Here is a 19,668-nt window from a genome sequence, read left to right on the forward strand (position 1 = left end):
ACGTCCGCAGGCGTCCAATCGCCTCCGTTATGGTCATGTCGTCGATGTCGTAAAGCTGCTCGAGCGTGCCGATGATGTACGTGAATTTATCAGTCACTGAACTGAAAAACTTCTCCACGATCTCGGTCTCCTCGAGCTTTGAACCAAGTGCGCGGATCTCTCCCACCAGAGTAGTAAGACGCATGGCATAGTCGTTCACCGATTCAGTTTCCTCCATCTGCAACTTGTGAAATTGGCGCTTCAGCACTTGTGCCCTTGCCTTGGTGACGCGATCTTCTCCGATCCTCATCTCCTTGAGTGCGTTCCACGCCTCTCTTGCCGTCTCGAACTCCGCCAATGTCATCAGCACGGAATCCGGCACAGACTGGGCTATGGCGGCCATGGCACCTTCGTCGGACTCGTCATCGACGTTGTCGTCCGTGATTGCCTGCCACACTCGAAGGGTTCGGAGAATAATCTTCATCTTCACCGCCCACACGCCGTAGTTGGCGTCGGTGAGCATCGGGTACTGGATGGGGATGTTGCGATGCGCCTGGACGTTAGCGCCGCTCGTTCCTCCACCACTGGTTGCTGACTTGACGCCCTTCTTCACCTTGTCGCCGTTCTTGTTCGCCTTGGCACCGCCGCTGTCGGACTTGACCGACTCAGCGTCGCTGTCCGTCATCGTAGATCGTAGATCGTCGAGGCTCTAGATACCAATTGTTGGCTTCGGATCGCTAGATCAAAGCTCCCTTACACGTACGTGCAAGCTAGCTATATAGCAACCAAGCAGACAAGCTGCTGGATGGATTAGCAATAGCACTCGCGTATGTATAAGCAACCTGAGCTAGCTTGCTGTGTATCGGATTAAACTCGGCGGAACCCTTAGCTCTCTCGACGACGGCCACGTAACTAGGCGTACGAGAGGAACGAAAACTGATTTTGATGATGCGTATAGCTTGCTCTTTTTTCTTCTTTTTTGATCTGAACTGATCTACTCAGTATATAAAGAATACATGACCGACTTTACGTCCAACTCGTAGCCAAAGACGGCAACCAACACGACGCTGACCGGACTCGTACAAACACCAGTCCGTTTACTATTCTATCTAGGATTCTATGTGACGTTTAGACTACAACTAGGTTAATTACTACATGCATGCTGCAGCTGCGGCTACCTCATCCTGCCGGTGCAACTCCAGCAGGCATCGAGCTCAACAACAATGACGCGACTAACAGAGAGGGGAAGCGGAGAAGAGCGGGGCTGCGTCTCACCTAGGGGCAGAGAAGAAGATCCGGCGTAGGAGAGGAGGGAGGTCGACAAGCCGGAGTGGAAGAAGCTCACCGGAAGGGATTGATCGGTGGCTCTCCCTGGTTCGTACGAAGCTAACGTTGAGAGGTGGGAGAAGGGGCGCGTTGGTGTGCTGTGGGCCGTAACTTACAGGATCTGGGCCGCGCTCTCTCTCTCTCTCTGGTTAAAAGTTTTCCCAAATAAAAAGATCAGGGTTTTGGTTAAATTCCAGGGGCTAAAATAAATAGAGTTTAAACAAAAAAACACCTTTGGTCTTCTGAAATGTTGCCACTATTTATAAAAATAAACAGAGCATTTTAGAAGAACAAAACCAAATTTGTTTTATTTGAAATGGGGCTCTGTTTTTAGATAAAACTAAAAGGAAAATAAATTCAAAGAAAAGAGTGTTGCACCCCGCAATCAACAGGAATAATTTTTTAAGAGGAGGTACATTTTTATTGCGGCAAAATAGAAACTTTTGACTTTGCCTCAATTATAAATGGAAAAGAGGGAGTATGAAACTATGGTGCAACAAGGGGTTTTGAAGAAACTCTTGTTGCACCCACTCACATTGCACATGCCCAATCACATCCACACATGCACCCACACTCATACCAAGGTTTAACACAAACAATAAAAGACAAGAACAGGAGAAGTGATGATATGCATGATGCCATGATGCCACATAAAATGAAGACACAAACTTAGACTCTTATTCCAATCCAACATGTCAACGTAGAAAGATTTACAAAAGAGGGAAGGAATGCATTGGGGCTGTCACATAGCGAGACGTTATATACTAATCAATTTAGCAAGACAATTCTGTACACTCTATAGCGTGCTATTAACGGCAATATAGCATGCTATTTTTTCAATGGTTGCAAGGCCTTCCCCACCCGCCTCGACAGCCTCCACTATTGCTCCCCAATGTCGGATCTGTGCTGAGCATGTTGGCGGCGGCCCAAGCAACGACGAAGGAAAAGGCCGGACTAAGGAACTGATGCCCTCCGCCTCCCGTCCCGCTCCACCGTGCGGTGCTCCTTTGGCGGCGGCCACGCACAAGCATCCATCCAAGCACAGTCGCTCTGGCGCCGCAACCGCCACCCGCGACTTCCCGTTGTCAGTCCAGTAAAGGGCATATTCCAGCTACGGACGCAAAGGGTACAACAGGTAGAAGAATGTGTGGCTGGACTAGAACCACTCAATATATAATGCTTGAGGCATAGTAAGAGTAACATAAATAGTAACATAGATGCCACATAAATAAAAATGATAATATGACTGTCAGCCAACAAAAAAAGAGATAAATAGAGTAACATATTATGTTACCATTACATAACGCTTTCCAATGTAAAATAGCTCTATAAAGCAATAAATGAAGTTATTTATGTTACCACATGTATGACGCTACCCACTATAAAGGTAATAACATAAATTAGTAACATATGCATGTTACTAGTTTAAGTTAGTCTCCACTATGACTAGCCTGAGTGATCCGAACTTGTAATAAAGAATGCTTCATATTCTGATTCAGGTAATATGTGCTGAGACTATGTTATTAATAGACCAAAAGAAAAACCGTCAAAAAAGAAGAAGACGAAACCCAAAAAGCCATCTCAACCTCATCAATCATCATCAAGATTCTTACGTTTCCTAGTTTCTCCGTACGTCCCCTTCATTTGTTTTTTCTTGTTTTCTCTCTCTTTTCTTTTTTTAAATTCCAAAATACCATGAATTATTTTTCTTAAATTTTAAGAACTTGCACTGCATACTGAAAATGTTCATGAAATTTTAAAAATTGATTGCATAATTTTAACAAGTGTTCATGCTGCCCCAAAAGAATCATGCCATTTTAAAATTATTGTCACGTTACAAAAATGTTCATGTTTTTTTTAGAAACCATGAAAACGTATTACATTCTTTGTGTAAATATTAAAAACTAGAAAAAGATCATGCTTTTAGAAAGAGGTTCATAAATATTAATTTTGGTACCGCGTTTTTTATAAAGAAACATCACACCATATAACAAAACTGTGACAATTAAAAAATGTTCACATGGTGTATGAAAAAAAAACATATTTTGTATACAATTTCTGTGTTTGCATGCAAAGGGTCAATAACCGCCGGCAAAGGACACCCGGCGTACACCTCTCGGGTATTTATACAAATATGTTCATGGTGTATCGAAAGGAATTTATACATTTTACAAAGGTTCAAAGTGTATTTATACAAATCTTTGTAGTGTATTTGAAATATGTTTATGGTGTATCGAAAGGAATTTCAACATGTACACAGAAAATGTTCAACAAGTATTTGAAAATGGAAATGTTCATGATCGTTTGTTTCTATGCGCTGGAGCACTGGAGCACTTGCACAGTTTCTGCGTGTTCTGGTTGGATCTCCGATCAGCAACAGCAAGTGGCCTTCTTCCTTATTATGGTTCTGACTATGGAAACAGGTTTTGATGCTTTGTTTGCTCCTTGAACAGGCAAAGATTCTTATTGTAATGTGCAGAATATTCATTTCTGTCCGACAAACAAGGTAGCCTATTTATCTAGCATAGTCTTAGTTTCAGTCTCATAAATTTCTGCTCATTGATCCTGAGTCGGATGGCTTTTTTGTACTGCTCTAAGCTTGTGTGATACGAGGAGTTACTTGATGAATTTGGTTAATTTTTCAACAGACTAGATACTAATGTTCTGCTTGGCACACTGCTAGCAGCTTTATCAGTTATCTGTCTTTCGGAGGAAAACCAGTTAAAATTTGCTTGATACATTGAGCTGATAAGAAACGAATGGTTAAATTACTGAAATAAAGGGAACAACAAGACTTTGCCTTGCTATATTTTACACAGGGTCGATAACAAAATGTTCCAGAGTTGATGCCGCATGTCAGTTAACGAAGAGCGAAACCGAGGCACTCTCTGTTCTGGACTTAACATTGTTCTGAAGTGGTGTTTCAAGAGGAAGCAAGCAATTTCTGCGCGCCTGTATTTGAGGATACAAAGTCTTACCATTTACTGTAAATCCAAGTACGTACTAAATACTGTCAAATGACCATCACTGAGATTGGAGCTACCGTGGTAGTTAATCTATTCATTATTGTTGCATTAGGCTGGTCATAGTGGAGATTATCATAAAGTAGTATCATGCATATGATACTATTGTATGATACTACTTTCATAGTGCATAGTATCATAAACTAGTATCATATATAACCTCCATGATACATAATAGCATAGCATTTAACATGTTACGGTATCTATCTATATTACTCTAACTCTCTCTCTCATCTTTAATTATGTGCCACAACAGTATATTTGCTAGTTCCAAGAACATGATACCCATACTGGATAATTACTGAAACAAACATACGTAAGTACGTCATAAATACAGATAGTCTCTAAGTATGTAAGTACGTCATAACTACATCGAGTCTGACACCTGCCCGGTGCTGGAAGGTCGGAAGGAGAAGTGTGATAAGCTTTGAATGGAAGCCCCGGTAAACAGCGGCAGTAACTCTAACTGTCCTAAGGTAGCGAAATTCCTTGTCGCATAAGTAGCGACCTGCACGAATGGTGTAACGACTGCCCCGCTGTCTCCGACATGGACCCGGTGTCGTTTTTCCTGACACATAAAAGCTTACTGCCCATCCACAAAGTACAGACTGCATAACACTTGTCTTTGCCAAATACTCCTTCCGTTCCTAAATATAAGACCTTTTAGACATTTCGTTATGGACTACATACGGAGCAAAATGAGTGAATCTATACTCTAAAATATGTCTATATTACATCCGTATGTAGTTTATAGTAAAATTTCTAAAAGGTCTTATATTTAGGAACGGAGGAAGTAGATAGATGGCCAAAATTTCAAAAACAACCTTCAACTACAGTTCAAGCTGCAGCGTCAAAGTAGGCTTCCCTTTCACCACGTCTGCTCCGCATTCATGCATTCAAAAGCTCCAACCACATCCAGCAGGGATGTAGCTCCGCTTTCATCCTCACTAGCAGTTTCTATTCATCCTCACTAACAGAACTCGAAGCACAGTGGGGTAGCAGTAGCACCTAGTTAATGATCTATTCATCCTCTGTTCTTGTCTGCACTTCTTGTTCCTTATTTTCATCCCCTGGGCCTGATGAAGCTGCTTCATCATCCTGCTCTGCATCCACCAAGGCAAATTGAATATGACAAAAATTAGTGAGCAGAGCAACCCGACCATCAAATTAAGATGTAGGAGAAGCTATATGTTAATTTACCTCCCGATTTGGATGACCTGCTGGCCATGAAGTGCTGCGACAGCATATCCCTCGCCCTGACAGCGTCCTCCTTTGCTATCTCACGCACTTCCATGGAGTAATTCTTCCGCTTGGTGCTCAGCATGGCTGCATCATCCTCCAGTTCTATGACTATGTTATGCAATCTGCAGCAGGCATATATTATTTTACTTAGAGTTTCCAGATTGGCCGGCCACCACACCTCTCCCTGCAGGCACTTCCATGTGTCTTTGAGCCTTGCCATCGCCTTCAGAGCACAGGTTCTGGCCGCGGAGTGTCGCCTATTAAACTCTGCTTTGGTATCTGAGAGGTCTTCTTCCTGGTAAGGCGTGAGTAGCCACGGAAGAAGAGGATATCCTGTATCACCAATTATATATTCCCCGACTTCTGATCCATCCAATGCTACCTTTAGCTTGCTGCCATTCAGCCTACCGCCCTTCTCGCACCCATTAAAGAGATGAGAGTCGTACAATATGTTTATGTGGTTTATGCTACCTGCCGATCCCAACCAGATGTTTCTGAACCTCATCTCTGGATCAACGATCACTTGCATCTGAGTGGTCTTATTCTTCTCCCAGTTAGGTCCAAATGGGATTTGAGTTGCACATATAACACCACAACAGTTATTCATCTTGTGGATCTTCTCAAACTTGGATTTGATTTCATCCTTCTCATTGCAGTCTGGCCAGCTTGAGTGGTGGTCTGCCTGCTCCCACATAGCATCAACGAACCTCTCAGTTACTGACAAGGCGGTTGACTCGTTCACACCAACAGAGGATCCTACGATCCCTGTTGGCTCACTGGAATGCAGCCTTCTAAGAGCAACGGCTACCCGGTCTTGTAAAGACAGCACCCTTCCGTTAACAAAGGTGTAGCTGTTCATATCTTGCATTGACGGCTCCATCACCAAGCTGCAGATGTAGCTAAAGGTTTCTCTCGTCATTTTGAAGACAAACTGAAATCTTTGTGCATCCTCAAAATAAGACAAGGTTCCTATATTAGAAGAAAACGTAAAAGATATTACACAACTCATAACTTGCAAGGCAAGATGCCTAGGAGAACAAATAGAGAACAAATATTTAGCAACATATGGAAGCGCAGTCAGATCCGACAGTAGCATTGGTCGATAAATAAGCATTACAAAACGATAAGAAGTTAGTTGTCTAAGGTAATACATCTATGTACTATATATTTTTTCGTCCTACTCTAGAAGGGTGTATTCAAAAGAATGAGAATGTAGGGAATATATTTAAACTGCAACATGCTGATGAAAGGTAGAAAATAAAGAGAATAGTTTAGATAACCAGAATAAATAGACAAATTAAGATGAACCAGCATTGCAAAATTACCTCTGGACATGAAAGAGAAGCTGACATTTGTCTCCAAGTTGTAGGGCTTAGCTGTGTACAAGACATACCATTTCCTGGAATTACCTCCTTCGCCTGCATAAGCCTTGACATGCCCAACATGCCTGAACTTGTCCCACTCAAGGCCAGATTGTCCCGCGGCTATGGAAGCAAGCAGTGCTAGGCGGCAGCATAACTCCAAATGTCTTGGGTTTATACCTCCCATGTATATTGGGAGTGTCTCCATGTCTTTATCTGTGAGCATGAGCCTCTGGAGTGCAGGAACACCCTCCAACACCTTCAGCTTTGGGCAGTCTTCGATGGTAAGCTTCTGCAGCCTGGGAAGATTAGTGATCCTCTCCAAGTCAAGGTTTTCATCCAGATCCAGCTCAACCAGAGATGGAAAGTTCTCTATAGAGATGAGGCCCTGGACATAGGATATGATTAATTTATTCAAAGCCCTTGCCTGGGATGCAAGGCCAGGAGGAAGACACTTCAATTTGCATCTATCTAGCGTAAGCACCTGCAAGACAGGAAAGGCTTGCACTTGCTCCTCCCAGTCCCACTCCTCCCATTCCACCAATCTTATTAATTCCATCTTATGCAATCTCGGAAATGCAGCCACCATTTGGGCAGGACGAGCGTTGTAGTGATTGTTGGACTGCATGAATTCAGGTCCAACACACTTGATGGCTGGAGCACAATTGATCTGAATGAACTCCAGATAGGGGAGCCGACACAAGCCATCAGGAAGCTGTGTGCAGCAAGCTAGGTCGACAATGAACAGAATCCTTAAGCTCTGGAGGGGCACATCTGATGATGACATCATCCACCTTGGGGGCCATCGGCCAAAATATCCTCTCATATCAAGAGATTCTAACCTGGGCGGAGGGCAGAGCTCATGAAACACCTTCTCCATTTGTTGTTGCTCTTCCTCAGAGACACAATCTTCCTCTTTAATCAGTCCATCATCTCCTAATATACTACCACAATTTAAGACTAGAGTAGTAAGATGCACCTTGTCAGCAAGCTTTGCCTTTGCTGCCAATGAGGAAGTAGTTATATTCTCCAATCCGTCCAAATCAAGAATCTTGAGCTGAGAAAGAGGACCCAACTCTTCCAAACTACAACAATCACCATCCACCTGGGCTGGAAACCCAAGTAATACCCTTAAGTTCGTCAGAGCACAAAAACCCCTGGGTATGCCTTTTATACTTGTTGCATTGAAGTTAAGGTACCTTAGCTGCCCTAACTTCACAATGCTACCTGGAAGTTTCACAAATTGTTTGCATCCAAAAAGGCTAATGTACTGCAAGAATTTCATATTTCCAATGCTATCAGGCAGACTAGATATATCAGTTTCTCGTAAGGACAAGTACCTCAGGTGCTTGAGTTCATGCAAAGATTCAAGCAATTCTACAACATGTGCAGAATCTATATGCAAAGTTTGTAGACATGGAAAATTAACTAACGAATCACCAGGCTTGATATTTATATAGCCAGTTGATATTAATGCCCTTAATGTCTTTTGTGCTTGCAAAGAACTCCACTCTAACCCATATGATTCTGATGCTTTGCTTTCCAGAGATAACCGAAGAAACTCATGTGCACTAAGTTTACTAACAATATTAGTTTCTCCACTATGAACTGCTAGTGCCTCATCTCTAGCCACAAATTGAGCAAATGAGCGTACAACATCATGCATGTTGCAGACATATTGATCAACATAAACTGTATTTGGCTCTATAAGATTCCCCAGTATCAGCTCCTTGTAGTACTTGCTTCCTAATTCTTCTATGTCATCTAAGGTCCCGTGAAGAAATCCTTCACTAATCCACATGCCAATGATTTCGTTCCTAGAAAACACTGCAGTTTTAGGGAGAAGGGAGTAGTGCAGAAAACATTGTTTGGCACAAGAAGATAAATCTTCATAGCTTAAATATACTGCATTGTTTAGCTCTTCGGGTATTCCTGATATTGACCATATAGAATCATCCAAAACTATCTTCCACTCATGCTGTTTTTTGTCCTTCTGACACAAGATCCCACCCATTACTTTGAGAGCAAGAGGCAAACCATCACATTTTCCAACAATCTGCACTCCAATATCCTTGAGCATATCAATTTCACATTCATCTGTCTCACTTGAGATTATCTGCAAGCAGTTGAACTGATAGAGTCAATAGCGGAGTGTGTTGGGCATAAGCTACGCATGGTGTGCCGGGCGCGAGCGTGCGTGCGCGAGCGGGGGGCACAGCGGGAGTGTGGCGGGTGTGCGTGCGTGTGTGTGCGCGCGTGAGCACAGGCGTGTCAGTGCGTCGCGGTGTGCGTGCGTTAGACTAGGGTTAGCTAGGCGTGCTGGTCCGGGTCTCCCAGGAGCGATCACTCGCGGGCTTTGTGTTAGCAGGGCGCGTTCGTGCGCGCGGTGGCCGCGACTAGAGCGGGCGAGATCGTGTGCAGCGGGAGGTGGGTGCCCAGGGTATAAAACCTGTGTGGGGTGCGTCTGTAACCAGTGTGGGTGTCGAGTTAGAGCTCGGAATAGAAGCCGTGGTTGCGGCGGCGGCGTACGTGCGCCGGGAAAATCCCCACCGTTTCCCTGTGCTCTCCTCTCCTTCCTCCCTCCTTCTCTGTTTGCGACAGTGTAGCAAGGCGAGAGGCAGTGCGTGAGAGAGCGAGAGGTGCCGGGGCAACAACAGAGTGGTTTTCCTTTAGAGAAAAAACATAGAAATTTGGTAACTGCTAGTGGAGAAAGAAACTCATGAATGATCAGTTAACGTACTGCCTAAATTGAACTATCAAGTGGATGAGCTGGTAAGTGAGGATGTTGCTGTCAACTCGGATGCCTATAGCATGTGCGAGGCTACAATCATTACATGTTCACCCAAACGATGTTAGGTTTTTTACTCTTTTAACCACAGGATGCTTAATTTAATCTATGATCTCAGAAACTAAACAGATTATGTGCTTAATTATGTGGATACATACTACAATACATATACTCATCCTCCAGAAAACAGAGTCATATTTTTTACCCAGAAAACCAGAGTCATACTTAATCTACAGTTACACAAGGGGGGTTGGTTGTTACATGTTTAAATCATCTATAATTCTATACAGGAAATTTTATAATTCTACCAATCACAAATAAGTTTTTTTTAGAAAAGGACCAATTACAAATAAGTAGAAGAATGAAGTACCATCTTTTGTTTTTTATCATTCTACCAATTGCAAATGATTGACTGTGTAGTTGTGAACATGATGGAAATGGAAGAACAATGACACTGTTTCTCACTTTTTATAAATGTAAGAACATTCATATGATCCTAATTACCAATTTTGTTTGGACTTGCATTTTAGGTGATGACTACGTATATTACTATGTATATTTCAATAAAATTAGCTTGCTAAAAGGGAAAAACAGTGCCAAATAAAGGAATATGGTTTACGGAGACACTATTAATTACTAAGGGATAAAACTATATATTCGAAAAAAGATGCATGTGGGAATATCTGTAGGAGCACAGATGACCAACTTTCATCAACCTAAATTTGATACCTAGGTTGAACTATTGCACTTTCTGTGCACACAATACAGAGTGTCCGAACTAGTTGCGGCAGGTGCATGTGTGGTGGCATAAAAATATAGTGTCCCTGTTGTATGGGTCCATGTTGTAATCTCAAAGAATTGTACATAAAAGAAGTATGCCCAATTATTATATCCCTACCCCAAATTAAGCATGAACGTAGTAATATTAAAGATGTATGGAATTTAGTTATGCACCTGTTTCTTGAGCAATGACCAGGCATCCTCCTCCTCTAATTTGTCCACATGGTGGTAGGGAAGCACAGCTTTCATCCTTCGAGCTACTCTTTCATCTCTAGTAGTGACGAGGACTCGGCTACCTTGAGCCACAACATTAGACAAGGATGTTTTAAGCACATCATCCCATGCTTCATGGTCCCAAACATCATCTAGCACCAGGAATAGCTTCTTCCCTTTCAAGCTGGTGGCAAGGATTGGCTGAAGCACAGCCAATGCCTTTTCGCGACCATGTTGTCCCCCAGCTTGCGTGATGATTGTCCTGAGCAAGTCAACCTTGTCGAAGTCCTTGTTGATGCTCAACCATATCGACTTCTCGAACTCGGCATTCAGGGCTTCATCGTTGAAGACCTTCTGGGCAAGAGTGGTCTTGCCGATTCCACCAACCCCAACAACGGCGACTACCATGATGTTGGTATTGACCTCCTTTTCACTCAGCATGATCTCGACTAGCTTTCTCGTGTCTTGTTCGATCTTCTCTCCGACTACACCGGACCGATCAAACTCCCCTGATGTCTCACGTCTTTTATTGCCAGAATGAGAGCCATGGACCTTGCTGTTGCGATCCTCATAGGAACCAAGAGGGATGAAGCTGAAAGCAGCGCTTCGCTCCATGATGATGTCGAGCCTCTTGTTGAGCGCCTTGATGCGGGTACCGATGTCGTGGGCATGGGAGGGATTCCGCATGCAGAAAAGCAAGGGGTTGCAGCACCCCACATTTGCACTGGACATACCGTGCTCCATGGCCTTGAGCTGGCAGAGGTCGAGGATGTCGGCAGCTTCATACATGGCACGCTTGAGCTGGGACACCCATTCTTGCACCCTCTTGTCAGTGATGTTTCTCCTGTCAGCATCAGCGAGGAAGTTCTTGAGATCCCTAAGCTTAATGTGCATCTTGTCGATCTCACGTTTGAATCCAAGCAACATGTGCACCTCTTCACTCGCCATCTCCGTCAGCATGTGTAGCACGTATGACGCAAAGGCATCCAGGACCATCGTTATATATGTTTGGTACGTTTTTTCTGTTACAAATTTTAACCACATATATCAAGATCATCCCCGCCACTTGTTGCAGCTGAAGATTGCCAGCCAAAACTAGTGAAAAAGGCAGCACTAGAATGCTAACATGGGTACATGAGGAACAAGTTATAATTTATGAGCATGTGCAAGCTACCTAGATTAACAGAGGCAAGCAAAGCCAACTAATCATACAGAGAGGTACAAAATTACCTTCAAGACGGATGTATGTTGGGTCTTGCTCTAGGCCTTCTGGAGCAACTCGTATTACAAGCTAGTACATGTGAAGGGCCTAATAAGGACGGGGCATTATATGTATATATAAGCTAAAGGGGATTACAAGCACCTTGTATGCGAATATATATACTAATCCGCACATTGTGATCAACGGATCAGGCTATCTGTCCACAAATTAAAATATGTGCTGAGTCTTGGATTGTTCATCAGACTGATCTGTTAGCTGGCAATTAAAATATGTAGCTGGTGAGGGGTATGATACAATTGATGCAACCTGTAATGTTAAGAAGCTGTAATACCTAGATATATCCGTCTCTTATTAAACGCTTTGCAGGGAAGGAAACACGTAAGCCAGGACCCAGCAGCATCCCGGTATTTCCCGGAAGGAAGTGATGTAGTTTACTTTGAAACGGTCTGTTTGTTCGGAAGGCCATAGCCAAAAGACTCCTTGTGATTTGGTTTGATTTCACACTAGCCTAACTTGCTGCACAATGCTTACCTTATACTAGTATAATATAAAGGCTCTTTATTGGTGGGCACCTAGCATTGGTTAACTAGCACTAATTGTCACCATCTTGTACCTCCCACGGTCCCGATTGGAGGAGCAGAAGAAGGTTGCAGAGAAATTGCACAGGAGATTTGGAGTTAGGCCTATCGTAATGCATTGTCTCTTAGCGCGGTATCCTAGGTAGTATACGATCGTTAGATACAACCATCCTAATGTATTGTATGTTAAGTGTCGTATCTTAATAAGCATGTATTTAATGATTTTGGCCTCATACTAATATGTGATTGGTCTAACAAGTTATTTTGCCTATGATACCGTGCAGAGAAATTGCACAGGAGATTTGGAGTTAGAGAATGCAGCCTGATGAATTGTAGTAGATGAGGCACCGCACTATTATTTATCGGGACCGTAGAAATCAAATACTGAAAATCCCCGAGTCAATTTTGTGCAAGATGATCATCAAGAAGCAGGGTTGGTCATAATTGGTGGAATCAAAATGAGTTGTGCATGCATGACTATGGTTGTTTGTGCATACTTTTAAACAGTGGTGATGCTAACAGCGGTTGATGTTGCTTAAGTATATTCAGAGATGTCAGTGTTGCATTCTACCAACAGCGAATCTTGGTAATGCAATGCAGAGTGCTCTCAATGAATTTGGAATTGATGATTCAAACACAAATCAGATGGGCAATTTCAGCCATACACCGAACGAATTAGCAAAAATTAAGCGTCAAATGGGTGAATAGAACGAATGGAATGCTAAAGAGCAAAGGGTGAGTACAGATTGGTGCCGTATTCACCGGACCTTCGGCTGCGGCATGGCGGCGGCCGCGCACAAGCATCTATCTGACCCGAGTCGCTCTGACGGCGCCGCCGATCGCGACTTCTCGCCGGCAAAGGGCAACGGGCCGGGTGTGTGCTCCGAGAAAAGCCCCAGCCTGAGAGGCCGCTGGTGAAGAGCAGCTCCGTGCGGGAAATACAATTGACTTCCCTGAAAAAAAAAACATTTCTGGCAAATGGGACCATGTGCTCCTGGGAGTCTAATTGGATTTAGGAAATTACAACGCTTAAATTTCTAACAACGTTCACTCTGTAATAAATAATGTTCATGAAATTTTAAAAATTTGCTCACTCAAATTATTCACACAATTCAAAAAAGTGTTCTTGCAATTTCAAAAATGTTGACAAGTTTCAAAATACGTCCATAACATGTTTTAAGTATTCCTAAAAATGTAAAACATCGTTCACATAATTCATAAAAAAAATCATCATTCAAAAAATATTTACTTGTTTGCTAATATGTTCTTGAAATGTAAACAATTGTTTGCGCAACTTCTGGAAAATACAAGGGACATAGACAAATTTTATCTACCACCGGTGGTAAACCACTTGTGTTTTGTATGTTGTATGTAGTATCTATCAAATCGGATAGTATGTATGCGTAGTATGTAGTATATAATCATGTTTAGGTAGTATATATAATATTTGTTTGGTAGTATGTATCATATTTTGTTTATGCTCTTTTTACATACAAATATATGCATATTTCATAAATATAATAAAAACTATGGATTAATTTGTAATTTTTTCATGTAACTCATTTTGGAAAATCTTATATATAGTATATGAACATAATAAGAATGATAAATTAGTATATATACTCCCGCGTGGTAGTATATGGAACACGTGGGGTAATATATATATACTCCCTGGGTGGTAGGATGTATTTTTCCTAATATATATATATATATATATGTATGTATGTATGTATGTATGTATGCGTGTGTTGGACCGAATAAAAAAAGAACACAAAAACGAATAAACAATGTTGGACCGAAGTTTCTAAAACCAGTATGTAGTCTGCTAGAAAAACAGTCTGTAGTGGTCCATAAAAGCTCTCCGAAATTGTCTCAGAAAGATTCCGAAAAAATACATGACAAACGTTATTGGGCCAGACCACTAGTGGGAGCGCTAGAGGCGAGAGGATCATACGTCTCGCAAAAGTGAGGCATAACTCTCTCACGCTTTTTGACCTAAGACCATTATCCTTTGTGTCGATTTTTTAGATTAGAGAGAAACTATAGGAAGAGGACAAAGCGGTTTCTTCCTTCCTCATGAGTGGCTCCAAGTGACTAGGGTTTGCTTGCCTCCTGTCAGCACCATCACCAATCTGCTTCGTCTTCAGTGTGGCCTTAGAGCATCTCTAGCCGCGCCCTCAAATGCCCCCCCCCCCCTCCCTCTCCGGGTCATTTTTTTCGTCGGCGGGGAAAATGGTCCAGTCGTGCCCGAGGAGCCCATTTTTCGTCGACTAGGACCGAAATTGGCCCCGGCGGTCCCAGGCAGAACCCAGCACGCTGGGGTCGCCCGGGGGCGCCGGCAGAAATTTTTTTGTCGCGAAAAAACACTGGGCCCGCCAAGTCAGCGACTGTCGCGCGCGGTTGTCGTCTTCTTCGCCTCGTTTCCTGCAGGAATAAATGTGAAGGCTGCGCCGCCGGTCAGCCTTCCATTGATTCACGGGCGGCACTGTGAAGACGCGGCGACGCATGTGCCATTGGTTCCTGCCACGCGTTCAAATGGCGCCACTCCGCAGGCCCACCCGCCCGCGGCTATATAAGGTGAAGGTGCCCTCTCCCCACCGGTGGCCACAAACACCTCGCTCGCTTATGCCCTCTCCTCTCCCTTTTCCTCCCCAGAAAAATGGTCGAACGCTACCCTGGCGATGGAGCAGCAACCAATGCATGGCTTCGGCCGTCATCACCTCTACAAGGCAGACTACCCGGCGCCACCGGACATGGGGGTGCCGGGGTCATGGAGGCTTAGCGCCGGTGGAGTTTTGGTGCCACCGTCGCCCTCTAGAGCTGATCGGCGGGCGGAGATCACGCGCATCTGGCCATCGCTGTCAGAGAGATCGCGTAACCTGCCGAGGTACGCCCCCGACAACAACATGTTGTGGACGGCGTACTTCGTACGTCGACACGACGACCAACTTGCCGCCACCAATGGGGTCGAACCACGCGGACCCCACAACTCCGAGGGCCGCCCCCAATTGGTGGGGCCTCCCCGGCCGCACCAGACGTCTCTATGGCGCAGGGCACGCGCAGCGGTGGCATCGTCATCAACGAGCCCAACGCCTCCTCCCGCCTCGTCAAGCCGAAGACGGACCCGGGACTCCTCCCCCTCAAGCCGGAGCACCTACCATGACCGCCGATGACGAGACCGCCCTCAAATGGGTGCAGGATGACTATGTTCGGGAGGAGATGGAGAGCGAGCGTCGCGCTCTCGAGGAGGGCGGTGTCGACATCCTCGATGACAGCGACGAGGAGGCGCCGAGGCCTTCCAACCCCATTGGCCACGACGACCCAGTGCACGGGTGCACCAAGGACGGCGGCGGAGTGCAGGACGACGATGGCGATGACGACGGCGGTAACTACACCAATTTCTACAAGCTTCTCGGCATGTACAAGGCGGCAGCGTCGGGTGACAGCGGCGACTTAGTTTAATTACGTTTTTATTTCACTTTTGTACAAAATTCAATGAAAAACTACGAATTTCTTTCGAATTTGAGTCGGTTTCAGCCGAATTTGGGCCGAGTTTTTTTTAAACTGCTCAGGCGACCTTTGGGGGGCGACTGGGAACCCCCCATGCCGTATTTTAGCCGGCGTGCCCCCAGGTGGTGCTATTTCACGCCCCTCGTGGGGGGGCGAACGGCTGGAGATGCTCTTAAGGCCATGCAGGCTTGGTGGATCCCACACTTGCTGACAAGCAGGGCCGTCTTCAAAAATTTTGGGGCCCGGGAAAAAATCAAAATAGGACTCCTAATTTTATGTAAACCATATAGCTTAAGAACTAATGTAAGTAAAGCAAAAAAACATATATACTCTCACTTAATTATTTAACTTCAAATATGTCTAATTTGGTATAACATTTAGGAAAAATATCAAATACTAATAGTAAAATAGTAAACATGGTAATAAGTAATAAACTTCTAAAATGACCTCATTTTCTCTCAAAAAACAACATTTTTCTATACTATTAGGAAAATGGCCATTAGTCCCAGTTCGAGAGAGCCTTTAGTCCTGGTTCTTCAACCGGGACAAAACCAACGGGACTAAAGGCCCAAACCTTTAGTCTCGGTTGGCTTACGAACCAGGCCCAAATGAGCTCCACGTGGCCGTTGCGGGACGCCCTGGGAGGAGGACCTTTAGTCCCGGTTGGTAAGACCAACCGGGACCCAAAGACAGCCACGCGTCAGCAGCTCTAGGCGCTGCGGTTTTTTTGAAAGGGTGTTAGGGGTTTTGGAGGGTTTTATTAGGGCTTTCATATTGTGTTTCCCCTTTTCTTTTTGTGTCCATCATCTTTGATTCCTTATGCTTGTTGGTGTTTTCGGTCGGTGCCAACTAGATGCTAGCTAGTACGTACATAAAGCATTACACGACATCGTATATTACTACTCATCATTGTACATACTAGTTAAAAACTCTTCATCATTGTAGGTAAACTAGCATAAAAAGATAAACTTATCATCATTCTGGTTGTTATCATAGTAGCAAATTACCAAGTTATCACAAGGTTAAAGCACTAACTACTACTCAGTCCTAGGTAAAAAAGCAAAATAAAGACGGACTCTGACATCTCTGTATTAAAGAACACAACTCAACCTATCTCCAACTTGTGAGATGCGTAAGTTTTCCTCTTCAAATGGTATCATGATGCTTGGATTGCATTTCTCCATCCTTTGATTTTCAGAGTGTCTTCACTTTGACATATCATGTATTTACCACGGTAATTAATCGGGGTTGCCCCTAATCTATCTATTTCCAAATCACCAATGATAAACATCCATTTACACTAGTGGGGACGGGGCCTTTAGCCCCGGCCCGTAAGGGGCTTTAGTCCCGGTTCACCAACCGGGACTAAAGGGGCGGGACTAAAGGCCTAACCTTTAGTCTCGGCCCTGTTACAATCAGGGACTAAAGGTGCTCCACATGGGCGCTTCGTAGCTCCCCAGGGGCAGGCCCTTTAGTCCCGGTTCGTTACACGGACCGGGACTAAAGATTTTCAGATTTTGCTTATTTTTGGGTTTTTTGAATGAAATTATTTTTGGGTTTTAGGGTTTTAGGGTTTAGGTGTTCGGGAGATTAACGTGATGCCTCGTTTGGTGTTCGGGAATTAGTTTTCGTATAATTTAAATAGAAATAATTATGCATATATATATAAGATTAACTTATCTTACAAGCGAGCATATATATACAATTATATGGAGATTTGAATTATCGGGACTAGAGCCCGTCTATTCGATTACATGGACGAACATCAGTAATGGCCCATAGCTACACTAAATCGTCATTTGTCATCTATAGCTTCCGTCCTCAGAAATCCCGCAAGCTCCTCTGCAACAGCAATCGCGCGTTGCTCTGGTAGGACCTTCGTCCTCATGGCCGTGTGCTATATAAGAAGAGGAGATGAATATGAATATCAGTCATGATAACAAAGAATGACGGGTAAAAATAGAGGTGTGAATGTTCATTGCTTACGTCGAATCTGTGATCCTTGAACTCAGAGGTAAACGTGCGAATGGTTTCGCAAACATAGTATCCGCATAGATGCGTTCCCCGTGGCTGCTGGCCGCACTTTACGAGAATAGAATATATATAATCAAAATAATAATCTAGCATCATAAATGTATTGAAAATTAATAGAAGTATATCATACTACTACTTACCTGAGCCGCTCTAAAGGTCAGCTTCTCAGGAAAGTTACCGGGAGTCACGCACTTGAACCGCTTCCAAACCCTGCCCGACAAGGATAATGATTTGCTAAGTTTTTCATTAATTGATATATCAAAAAATCATCGAAAGAGACCGATAGAGCGCAAGAATGATTAAAATTACCCTTGGAGCATGTCCTGCAGGCTTTGGAACTGTTCCAAGGGTCTCGATAATGGGTCGAAGGCATCAACTCTTCCCTTATCAATTTGAATGTCCAACAGAATCCAATGAAAGCTGCACACACACACACACACACATATATATATATGTGTGTGTGTGTGTGTGAGTAACTTATCAATTACACTTATAAGTGAATGGACACAACAGAGTAAAGACCCTCACCTGAAGTTGTATGGAAACAGTATGTGGTCATAGAAATTTTGATCTATTAGAAACCTTAGAAGGTTTTCCTCCGTCTCCTTGGGTTTATCAGTTAGCGTGGCTATATGTATTTTATCTGGGTCAATAATCCCAATATTTAGGATGGTCTTACTTTTACAATCCAGAATCTTCATTCTGCATAATAGAGTACAAGTTATATATAGACAATGAATTGAAATAACTAAACAAGTTATATGTAGACAACGAATTGAAAAACTTACAGACAATAGCAACTCATAAGCGATTTGTCGAGGGCGTCGCCATTGTACATCTGGAAGAGTTCATCAAAGTCGATATGGATTTCTTCGGAGCGGCCGTAGTACTCCCGTGGGACACTCAGCACGATCATCGTTCTCCCATTCTTTGATTCACTTAAGTACCATTGATGCAAGTAACGCATATTTGTTGGAAGATCATCTTTGCTGACCAAAGGCTCTCCCATGACAAACTGTGTCTTAGGGGCTACCAGAGCCTTGGGTATCCTGTTGTCTTGGGAAGCCAGCAAATCTTCAACCGAGATACCACATTCAGCCGCTAACTCCTTTGCTCTTTCAAAAGCTTGCCCCTGCACCGGAGGGAGAACATTCTCGGTTAACACCTTGAGGGGTGGGATCGACTGTTTGGCCTGTTGTCCAAGCTGAGGAACGTCTGATTTTTTCTTGCTTGTAGTTGAACTTGATTTGCTCCCACTTGCACTTGCACGTGAGCTGCTCTTTTTCACTTCCTTCTGCAATGTGCGTGTATAGTCATCAGGCTTATAGTGTAAGTCATACTGTGATGGAAGGGTTATGAAGTCTTTTGCCCATGCTATTTGCTTCTCGGTGTATTCCGTGCGGGGCTCGGGTGCCTTCTTTTTATCTGCGCATCATGATGTTCCTTTGCTATCCTGGCGTTTTCCTCGGGGGTACGATCATAAGGTCTGATAGGAAGATTAGCATGAGGTACCTTTGGGAGGGGCGACCGTTTGGGGGCTCTGTCGCTTAGGAATCGTCGACGGAGCTTTCTTGGTGGCACGCTTCCGCTTAGTATTCTATACGGGCGGCGA

The 19,668-nt window shown here is 43.8% G+C and overlaps 1 protein-coding gene across 1 annotated transcript; it reads right to left on the minus strand.

The window, feature by feature from the left end:
• Positions 1 to 5,348: 5,348 nt before the first annotated feature.
• On the minus strand, positions 5,349 to 11,710 carry LOC123405508 (putative disease resistance protein RGA4). Its single transcript, XM_045099167.1, has 5 exons — positions 10,674 to 11,710; positions 8,909 to 9,047; positions 6,896 to 8,758; positions 5,529 to 6,539; positions 5,349 to 5,431 (listed from the first exon to the last, which is right to left on the minus strand). Exons 1-5 carry the CDS (start codon positions 11,706 to 11,708, stop codon positions 5,349 to 5,351), a joined length of 4,131 nt encoding a protein of 1,376 aa, XP_044955102.1. The 5' UTR covers positions 11,709 to 11,710.
• Between the last annotated feature and the right edge of the window lie 7,958 nt (positions 11,711 to 19,668).

Source organism: Hordeum vulgare, chromosome 6H, assembly GCF_904849725.1.
Source record: "Hordeum vulgare subsp. vulgare chromosome 6H, MorexV3_pseudomolecules_assembly, whole genome shotgun sequence".
In the NCBI taxonomy this organism is placed as follows: Eukaryota; Viridiplantae; Streptophyta; class Magnoliopsida; order Poales; family Poaceae; genus Hordeum; species Hordeum vulgare.